Source organism: Mesitornis unicolor, unplaced genomic scaffold (assembly GCF_000695765.1).
Source record: "Mesitornis unicolor isolate BGI_N332 unplaced genomic scaffold, ASM69576v1 scaffold23965, whole genome shotgun sequence".
In the NCBI taxonomy this organism is placed as follows: domain Eukaryota; kingdom Metazoa; phylum Chordata; class Aves; order Mesitornithiformes; family Mesitornithidae; genus Mesitornis; species Mesitornis unicolor.
The window spans coordinates 46215-57347 of record NW_010187846.1 but is presented as its reverse complement, the minus strand read 5'-3'; the positions used below and the strand labels follow the sequence as shown (position 1 = coordinate 57347).

General features: G+C 38.2%; 1 protein-coding gene across 1 annotated transcript in view; it reads right to left on the bottom strand.

Moving 5' to 3' along the window:
* LOC104541523 (coagulation factor V-like) overlaps positions 1 to 11133 on the bottom strand; it is a 33640-nt gene that overhangs the window by 7657 nt on the left and 14850 nt on the right. The window contains exons 12-17 of the mRNA XM_010185603.1: positions 10714 to 10926; positions 6997 to 8911; positions 4956 to 5121; positions 3790 to 4026; positions 3088 to 3298; positions 1907 to 2086 (exon numbers count right to left, since the gene is read on the bottom strand). Coding sequence (XP_010183905.1) covers positions 1907 to 2086; positions 3088 to 3298; positions 3790 to 4026; positions 4956 to 5121; positions 6997 to 8911; positions 10714 to 10926 — 2922 coding nt within the window. The remainder of the gene's footprint in view (positions 1 to 1906; positions 2087 to 3087; positions 3299 to 3789; positions 4027 to 4955; positions 5122 to 6996; positions 8912 to 10713; positions 10927 to 11133) is intronic.

Below are 11133 nucleotides of genomic sequence, written 5' to 3'. Positions count from 1 at the left end.
CAGCAGGAAGCAGATACGGTTTAGGATATTTGCTGCACTTCTTAGAAAGCACAGTACATGCTTCATTGCTTTTCTTAAAGTTCTAGTTAGTGCAGACATGACAATTCTGATTCCCATTTAAACAAAAACGTATGGAGATGTAATAGTGAAAAACATCACCTTGAAAATCTTAAATAGTGAATAAATCACCTAATTTTCATGAAAATAAACTCCTGTTATTCTAAGTCAATATCATTATTTTGATCTCCTCCTTTCTTGTTTTTGGAGCCTGTCCTGGTTAGAGCTAAATAGAACTAATTTTCTATTTAGTGATTTTACTTTTCAGCTCAGTCTCTTTTAAGTGGCTGAACTTGCTGAAAACTAGCAGCATGTTTTTCCAAACAGCGCTGCTAGAAGATATGCTCAAGGTCAGTTGTCTCATCGTGGGTGCTGTGTCTGCACCTACAGGGGGGGAAGCAGACCCAAAACTGACCAACGAGGTATTCCATCCCACATACGTCATACTCGGTATAAAAACCGAGAGATCACGAGAGTCTCGTGCCTTTTTTTTCCCCTTTTTTCCTTTTTCATCATTCCTTCCATCTCGACCCTTCCGTCCATCTGGATCCTGCAGAGGCCAAGGCCTGAGCAGAACCCTGCTCGTTCGTCTGCCACTGATCCTGATTTGTGTGTCCTGCATCCTGCTCCCACTGCTGCTGAGTTTGGCCTGGGACTTTTCCAGTGTCCGGCTCTGCAGAGCCTCTGGTGACGTATTCGTCATTGAGGGGAGGGTGGGGGGAGGATTTTATATTGGTTTTGTATAAATTTGTACATATTTGTATATATTTCATTTTTTTCCTATTTACAATATTATCTGTACTATTAGTATTATTGTTTCATTAAATCTGTTAGTTTATTTTTCCAACCTGTAAAGTCTCTCTCCCTTATTCTCTTTTCCCTTCTGAGGAGGGGAGAGGGGTTAATAGAGAGTGTCTGTCCAGGATTTAGTGGCCGGCCCAGCCCTAAACCAGGACAGGTGTTGGGTTTTTTGTTTGTTTGTTGTTTTCATTTTCCTCTACACTTGTAGCTGGAAATACAGGCTTCATAAGTGCTGTTATTGTGCACTTGCACTGCTGACAGCGAGAGGCAAAGGAGTATATCCTGTGGCCTAATGAATGCTTTTAGCCTACTTGTTTTCTGCCTGCACATAAGAATTCTCCTAGGGCTCACATTTGTTACTTATCCTCTGCATCACACTTATCTTGACATTATAAAAATAAACCCTCTCCATACTGAGTCAGATACCAATAAGTCTTTCCCAGCAAACATCAGTGAAATTTCAGTAATGCTGAAGCCTGGGAATGCATGAACAGGACTGCTGTGCTATTGTACACATGTCATTTCACAAGGAGTTGGTGGCTGACACTATCCTAATTTCCTTTTTCCAATACTGACCTTTACTGTTGAGCAACTTCCAAAGCCAAGCCCAGCACTACGACCTGCTTTGCAGATAGGAAAAGAGATGCAATAAAGGAGAGAAACCTGCTCATGTTCACATATATGATGAGTGGCAAGAAAAGTGCAAAACAGAAGGTAGTGCTGCAGAGCATACTGCTATTCATTTTCCATATATATCCCTTCTCATCTGAGAAGAAGACATTTGTCCAAGCACTTAAGTTTTGTCCATAGGTTTATTTACATTTCCAGTTTTAGAGGACAGCAATGCTATCTTTATTTTCCCTCTCCTACAGTGTTAAGTGAGGTGCAAAGTGAGGATTTTTCTACAGACCATCGTAAGCAAATGAACTATCAGTGCTCTCAAACTCTTTCTTACTGCGTCCAAAGAATTTCTGTTCACCTTTACATTAGTACAAAGAGAACAGACTGCAATGGTCACCCCTTAGAAACTTATAGCTCTGGTACTTACCTGGAAGAAGTGTGTATGTACCAAGCTGATGTTGTGGCTCTCCTTGTTCTATGAAGGTCTGTCCATGAAAATGAACAACATGAATGTCCTTTGGCCCACCCATATTCAGCAAATGCCATCGGATCAGTTCACCTTCATACATCCTCAAGCCTTGCAAATTCTTGGTAATCCCATTAATGGCTGAAAAAAATAGTATGGAAAACTGCTCACAAAACAGATCTCTTGAAGTGTTAGAATGTAGTTATCAAAATTAAAATTAGTAAAATGTTTAATGAAGTAATGCATTTGGGAAAAACACCTCTTTTTCCAGTTCAAAGCGCTACACGCTTTATAGTCTGTGTATGTCAGTTCAGAAAATCTAGAGACCTCACCAGAGAATTTGAGCACAATTTGCTTGCAACACATGGCAGCCAGGAGAACAAGAAGGTGTAAGAAATTTAATGTCAGATGGAAATGTCGGGCTCAAAAGAAAGGACAGCTATCCAAAACAAGTTCTGCACCTTACATTTCCACAGCTGTATGATCACAACTGACAGCTTCGGTTAATAACTGATTTTATAGACCACATTGTCAAGAGGCAGATTCCACTTCCCAACATGCCTTTTTCAAACACAATCACTCCCAGCACACAAGGATCAGATTTTCAAAGACAGAAACATAGAGTTTCATTACTGACCATTATTACAAAGAGAAAAAAGGGGTTATCTTTGAACAGTCAGCCACTTACTTCACTCTACATGACTAAAATCTCTGTATTCACAGAGAGGTATATGAAGGGCTGTCCTACAGTGGCTTTGAATTCCTCAGTAAAACTAATTGATTTGTCAGATTATTACAATATTTTTTAATTTCTTGCAAAAAGCTTGCAGGGTATTAGCTTCTTACTGAAAAAAGAGGGTTTTTTGTTTTCCTTTTTAAGAAAAAATATGGAGGGTAGACATATGTGAGTGAGAGAAGTTTTCTGTTGAAAGTTTCAGTATAATATGTCCTTTCTGCATTTTAATAACAAATTTCCAGTCAATGCTAATATTTAAAAATAGAACTATTACTATTATAGGTACAATGGAGAATAACAAAAACCATTGACGTAATTAACATGTAGGATTTATGCATGTTCAGAGGCACTGTGAGCTCAGATATCTACCCCAAAAACTGAATACTTGGCAAAATGAAATAACTACCATAGAATTTATGGCATTGCTGCATTTCTTGGGTCTTCCCAGTACAAGACCTTCTAGAACGTTTGTCGAAGTACCAGCTTTTCTCTTCATCAAAGACCATAAAAAGCAAGAAAAAGTCTCGGGTCGATGTTCTGCTGTTGTTTGACTTAGTGAAGGTTCCTTTTTGACAGATCAGTATTGGCCCAATCAAACCAGAGTGGATATCTTTCTCCTAGAAGGTAATACACTCATACTATTATTATCCTCCATTAAAATGGATTTCCCAAAAGATGTCAAAACCCCCATAGCATTCTATAGAGATTAAAATTTAAAAATTTAAAGCAGAGGCCAGAATTGCTGTTGTCTTGTATCATCACTTTACTCTGCTCTGCCTACCAAAGAGTTCCCCAATTTGAATTCTTCAACAGCTTATGTTCTTGTTTAACCAAGTGCAAAGAGATTAAATATTAGATGGGAACATCAGGTCCAAAAAACAGGACAGCTATCCAAAACATGTTCTGCAGCTTACAGTTCTACAGCCATACAGTAATGTCTCCTGAAGATATTCAAAACCCAACTGGACATGGTCCTGGACAACCTGCTGCAGCTGACCCTGCTTGAGTTCAGCGGAGGGTTAGACTAAATGATCTCTAGTCATCCCTTCCATACATGTTTTTGTGATCAACGCCAGCAACATTACCACTTCTATTTTGATTTAATTACCATATTTAAATCGGAGTAGTAGATCCAGGATCGACAAGCTGCTCCTGCCTGCACAGGTCCTGATCGCCTGTTTGCATACCATACATATATATAGCTGTTATTTGGATGAACTTCATCATCTTCCTTAAACCAAGCAGTAGATTCATCATCATAAATGCTTCCCTCAGAGGACTTTTCATAGAGGAGTCCATGAGCATGGAGGGAATATGGTCTGGAAGCCAGATTCTTAAAATGAACCTAAAAAAAAGAAATACATTCTGTAGATTCTGTTCAGCAAATTCAGGCCTAAACCTAAGTCCCCACATTCCACCTCACGTTTTGCTGCACAGTTGTATGGAAGAATATAAAATAGTAACACTAGACCTCTGTATCACAGCCACTGAAATCAGTGCTTCCCACTTGTCCCAGAGAAGCATGAGGACAGGAAGATTATGTATCTACCTCTCCTTAGAGAATTTAGCTCCCAAGTTAAAATAGGTTCTTTCTTCAGTTACTCATATTTTTAAACATAGCTCAATGTTTTCCTGCTGCACACTACTCCTACTGAAATAAGCAGAAAGCAGTGAGATCTGTTCTCCCCTTCTAAGTCCATCCCTGTATGTTAGAAGACTGGATGAAGAAAGGTGAGAGAAGGGAAATTCTACAGCAATGTACTTCCTAATACAAATACACCACTGTATCACTAGGGATACAGTTCCTCTCCATCCTTGTTGTTTGCATTAGAACTAACCAACCCATTTACAGGAAGTTTTCAGAGGAAAAAACCCCTTTTAGGACAAATGTATATATTAATCTTGATAACAAATTTACTCACTTTTCCTAAAAAAAATTTAAAAATTAAGAAGCACCCTTTACATATAAAAAGTAATATTTTCAGTGCAATCTGGGTTTAAAAAAGGCTTATTTTTTTAATCATTACACTTGCATCTCATTATCATAGACTGATAAGCCAGTATTTAATGTTGGGAAACATAAGAAAGAAAAACAGAAGTGAATTTAATGTGGATAGGAGTGAAAAATGTGCTTTTAAGTCCACGCTGCAACTTCTAATTTTGAAAACTGTTTCCCCATCAGGATTCTGTGGTATTTTTAGGCCCATTCTATGTAACGCTGTTAGACTGCCATAAGAATCTTATCCCATACACATATTCAAAACATTGACCTACTAGGATAACATCATCCACTTCAGCCCGGATAACTGGCCCCAGGATGCCAAGGTGTTCTGTATATTCATCTTCATCCTGTAGAGTTGTAAAGGTACTGTCTGTATAGCTTTGGAAAATCACCTTATATGCGGTGCCATCTTTACAGGTTTTGTCATTCATCATTGTACTGAAAGGAAATCCTCAATTAAAAACCCACACAGTGAAATCAGAAATAATAGCTTTAATGAAATCTGAGAACTCATACAGTAGGAACATTTCAGAATATAAAGAATAAACACACGAACGTCAGATGATTCTGAAAATCATGACTTGCAGCATTTAAGCAATTCTACTTCTACAGAAGAATATGAGATCCTTCAAATTTGGTTAACTATCACTGAAGAACTCCAACTAGCCTCTGAAAACCCACCTGAGCTCTATTCTTCTTTTTTACCCTTAGCCCTAATAATCTGAATCAGAGCTAAGCTCAGGGTGTAGTGAACCTACCACCCATACCCTACTGTCTCACAGATGTACATTCTTTGGTACAGATCCACATTTCACATTTGATTATATCTGCATTTTGCAACACAGAGCTGGTAAGAAAAGAATAAACTTTTAGGCATTCGAACACTCTTTAGAACTTAAATAGGAGAACCAAAATGCTATTATTCTGATAAAACATATTATTATTCTCTATAAACCTTGCCTCATTATCAATTCTGCAAAAAACCAGAAACTTAACCAAAGTCATCTAGTAGGACAGCTGGGTTTTAGCTCTTCAGCACAGTGAGACAGTATATGCCATGGGCTCTGTTAATGCCATTGAAACTATGGACCTCACACCACCTAAGGATGCACCTTGCTGGGGAGATCTATACAGAGCTCCGAGCATAAGGATTTATTTTGCAAATGTGCAAAGAAACTGTATGTGGTTTCTGCCGCTTTTGCAAATGCCATTTATATGGAGGGTGATGAGGCAGGAGTAAACCTGGAAAATACTGAAGAAGTGGGGTAAAAAAAAAAAATCATTCAAATAAAATGGAAATTCAATTTGAGAAATAATATATGTTTGGGGCTGAATTTTTTATAATGAAAATTTTCTTGCTCCTCTTTTTGCTACTTTTGATAAAAACCTCAAGTTGTGGCAGTTTTGGTCTTGTTCATTTCAAGGTCCACAAGGTTCATTTTTTGAGGAAAAGTGACTGGGATTTCTACACATTGTAGGGTGAGCACTGATCCTAATTTCTATGAGTTATGATAATGAATTTTTAATACAAAGTTTCTTTCAAGTCACATATACTCTTTGCTGCAGCATAGTGGCCAGTCTTCTCTGTCAAACTGTAAGAAAACCGCTCAATGTTAGGGTTTGTGATCCAATCACTTTCTGATCTCTAAACAGTGAGAGCAATGATGCAATAATTCATACAGCTTTATTTTTACTGTAAGTATAAGGCAGTCATCAGTGTGGTTAATCACTTTGCATCTTTCATATAGTTTTCAGTACTACAGCTTTGTGAAGTTGGAAAGTGCTATTATCCTATTTTACAACAGAGAACAGAGACATCAGAACCACTTCTTGCTAGTGCTAGAAACTGTTATTTCATCCTGCCTATAAGCACATCCTATCTATATTAGACAGTGCATTAAATTCCTGGAAAGACTTTGTGCAAGGAGGTCTCTACTCTGTTTCTACTACAGAATCCAAGAACTCAATAAGGAAGAAAAACAGGTCCTTCAAGTATAATAAAACTAACTAGAAGTTTTCCTACTGACTTCTTACAGTGGGTTTTTCAACTTCTGTTTTGAAGTGTGTTTCTAGTGAGTCTACAAAAGGGGTTTAAAAAAAAAAAAAACCTGTTGGTCATGTTGCTCTTGATTATACTAATGTCTATCTACGAACTTCTAGGGGGTCCCAGCCTCCCATGGAGAATTCTTAGGGTTCTGCAACTCAAATGCTGGAAATGGCATTGCACATTACAGATGCTTTGAAATTTATCAGCATGTAAATCAACATATATCAGGGTGGTGTGCAAAATGAAAGCAAATTATTTAGCCAAACCTTTTTTTATATCCTGCGTAGTTCCAGCAGACCTCTTTAGCTGCAATGTAGTATCTCCTCTCATTTCCTTTGCTACGCAGGTAATGTTCAGCAATGTCATTTGGATTACGTTGTTCGTTGATATTCACTTTTGGATCTGTCATGTATGGGTCATCAAAGCTCACATAATGGTATTCGTATTCATGACCTGATGTTTCCTCGCTGTATGATCCTTCTATAACATATTCATAGTCTCCATTTTCTTGAGGAAGCCCAATCGTGATCAATGGCTTTAACTGCCGTGGAGTGAGTGTGTGATCTGTTGACTTTCCATGCCTGGCTCTACTCAGATCAACTGTATGGTTGGCCTCACTGGGTGCCCCTGTGGTGTTAGTCCAACATGGCAGTATTGTGTGGTTGGTCTCATCTGAAAACAATGTACGGCCAAACCCTGCCATAGAATTGGTGATTTTGGGGGGCTTTTTACTCCTTGGGCTCAGAAAGTGGGTCATTTTTGGATATTCTGTTTTTTTCCTCCGGATTTTGATGAAGGTTCCACTCAAAGTATCATTCTTGCTTCCCTTCTTTCCTTCCAGCATTGGAGGCACATGGCTCTCTTTCTGGTTTTCTCCCATTAGATGTGAGAACCCTTGATACTTCTTCATATGTTTCTTATTTTTGAATGCTGTACCATTTGTGCCATGATGATTTAACTTACCACTAACAGATTTATCTAAATTTCCCTCTAACCCCAGACTCTCCTTTGCAGACACCAAATTCCATTCCTCATTTGTCATTTTAGATGAGTATTTCCCAGCTCTGGGCAATGATTCTTCCAGTAAGTTCTTCACTAGTGCAGGGCTGGAATTAGGGTTTATATTGCCTAACATATGATCTAAAGAAAAAGCGTCTGCTTGATTATCTTTGGATAGCTTGGGTTCAGAGACACTGGATGCATTAGACCCATTTCCTACAGTGAGGTCTAAAGCAAGCGTCAAGTTAACTGCATGCATGGCATTTTCCATCTTGGTTTCCTCCTCTTCCAGTTCATCATCATAATCATTTGGAATCTGGTCAGTTCCCACCACATCTGTATTGGATGTGTTCTCTGCACGATGCACAAAATGAGGTGCACTTGCCTTGTCAGAAAATGAGGCATTTTTATTTCGTACACGATTTAATAGGGCATTCATCTTTTGGACAGAGTAAAACTTAATGGCCAGTGAGTTTCGCCTTCTCCTTTTACTGCTAATGTTGTAATTTCCTCTTCCTGTGCTTTCCTTTTGATGCTTTTCTGAAAACAGTTTACTGTCCTTTCCATCAGTTGGAAGCTCTTCTGCAACATTAATTTGGCCTTCTCCATTGCTCAGCAAGAGCTCACCTGCAGACATGTTACTATGATCTATGTCATAACTGCTTTGGCTTCTATTCTCCAATATCAAGTCAGGCTTTCCATCACCTATGCTACCTAAAAATAAGTCCTCTTCTGCTGTGACTGATGTGTGATTTGACTGGAGCGTTTCAGTCTTAACTGGGGGAAACGGAGTGAACTTTGTGTTGTTTGTGTATTCACTACTATTTATAGCTTTCCAACCAGAGCCAGCCACCACCTCAGAACTTGGAGCATCAGTGCCTTCATACAGTTCCCAGGCCAGTGCTGTAAGGTTTTGTTTTTCTTCATCACCTGTTGAATTCCTTAAGCTTCGAATAGAGTAAAAAGAAGCCAGGAGGTCCTGATAATCCAAATCCTCCTTATCTTCTTCTCGCACTTCTTCTTCAACTGAGGTGGAAACAGCCTTTTTATCAGTCTTGGTGTAAGTGAAATCCACAACATTGAATGTGTCATCTTCCTCATATTCACATCTGGCATCTCTGAATCTCAGCCTCATGCCATAACTCATCTCTGTGGTCCCCCAGGATGCTAAAAGCCAAGTACCTGCAATTGAAATAAGGTGGTTTTCTAATATGCAGTAGGTACAAGAATGGACATTACCTATCATGTAAATGGTCAGGGCAAGTTGCTGGGTTTGTTTCTACAGCACCTGTTAGAGCAGAGTGCTATTCCTCATGTGGGATTTCCATGAGCTCTCATTGCAAAGAAAAATAATTAATAAATGTAAATAAATAACAACACATATAAATAAATAACATCTAAGATCTGGAGCTCTTCTTCACAGTTTAAGCTGTACCTAGGACCTGAATCCAAACATAACCCATGAAAGATATGAAAAAAAGAAAAACAATATGAAGGATTCTCTGATTAGATCTGGATCTAAGATTGGGATCTTTTGAGATAAAAATATTAATCTTGTCCTGTCCTTAGTGTTGCATGCATTACCACACAGACAGAGCATTCTGAACAGAACAAATACATTCTGAGGCAACATTGACAAACATCTGGCAAACATAGTATTTGAAAAGCTTTTGAATGCATAAAGGATGGTCTTTAAAAGAATAAAGTAATTTGAATTTTCAATTTGAACACAAAACATTAAGCTGCCAATCTGAAACATCTTAGATTAACTTAAAGTTTTTAACAATTCCTCCAAAACCTAGTCAGAAGATAAGCTCTCCACTTGAATGTAGGATCTGCAGAGAACAAAATACGAATCTGTTTTCTAAACAGCATCAAATCGCTTTGCTTGTTACAGTTTGCTTTTGGAACTCGCAGAAATGACAGTTAATAGAATTAAAAGAGATTGAGAAAACAGCCTTTTCTATTAAAAAAGTCACATAAAATTTTTCTGTATTTATCAGAGTTTGAGGTGACCTGTGTAGCTCTCCTTATTTCTAACAGCAACAAATTTACAAAAGATAACATGCCCTAGATGGAAAGACTAGATCACATACCAAAAATCAAGCAAAAGTGCAACTTAATTACTGGGGAGGTTTCTGTAAAGTCTGGTGAACCTTTAATAATCTCCTAATCTTGAACAATAAAAAACATTTAACATACAATACATTTTTAAGTTGTAACACCTTGATGCTGTGTAAGCACCAAAAACAAGCCTTGAGGACATAAAGGATTCATTACTTAAACAGATGAAAGATAGGGGGAAAAAAGGTATTTTAAATAGCATAAGGATACCAAAAGCTCGCGGGATTTTAAGATGATCACTAAACACTCACAACCTTCAATGAGGAAGAATCTCTGTCCTTTTGCAGGTAATTTCCTAAGTGTGGACGACATGGGTTCTAGTGTCACCTTTTCAAGATATGGTATTAATCCTAGTTAGACATTTAGATGTATACTGATGAACCAGTGATCCAATCCAGTCCAGTTACTGCTGCTCAATGACCTCAAGCCTAAGGTGAGGTGTAGCCACTTTGTCCAATAATGACCAGCATAATTTGACAGTCTTGAGTCATTTTAGCTGACTCAGGATGAACAAATATGTGGCAAAACTGGATGTCATATAGTGAAGTTGATACTGGATTGTTTCCAAGAACAATCTTAGAATTGCCTTAAAATGATCATTGCTAACACCAATACTTAATTGTGAAGTGGAAAAAACAAACAACAAAAAAAGTCTCAGTATAGCATACAATTACATTACTTGCTAAGTCTCTGTAGACAACGAAGCTCCATCCATGTCAGTTGCACTAGGGAATGATTAAACATTCTCCAGCACTGTGTTTATCTGAAAAGCTTTCTTTTCTATTTAGGGAAGTCCCTATTGACTGGAGATTAAAAAATGTCTTAGAAGAGCTGTCAAACACTATGGTTTTACCACTTACCAACATTATCCATTTCCACCGTGACCGATTCACCACTCATTGGGAAAAGGTTCAACACATCTTCATATTTCCCTTGATACAGAAAAGAGTGCCCAGAAAGGCGAACAGAGACAACCTCATCATGAGTGCCAACACTGGAGAAGTGCCACTGAACCACGCTATCTTGGCAAAATCCAAGGATTTCACTGCTGTCAGACACAAAGCCATTTATTGCTAAAAGGAAAGCAAAATAAAAGTGATCTCAATATTTTCAGAGTAAGACTTTTAAAACCTCCTGTTCTTTGATGCCAGTCCACTGAACTGGACTCACATTTGCAACTAGAAAAAGACTGGGACTGGCCTGAAACCACAATAGTCTTGATGGAGATTCCAGCTCTGGAAATAGCATCTCTAAGGCAGCAGGGTGCTACATCAAAGTTA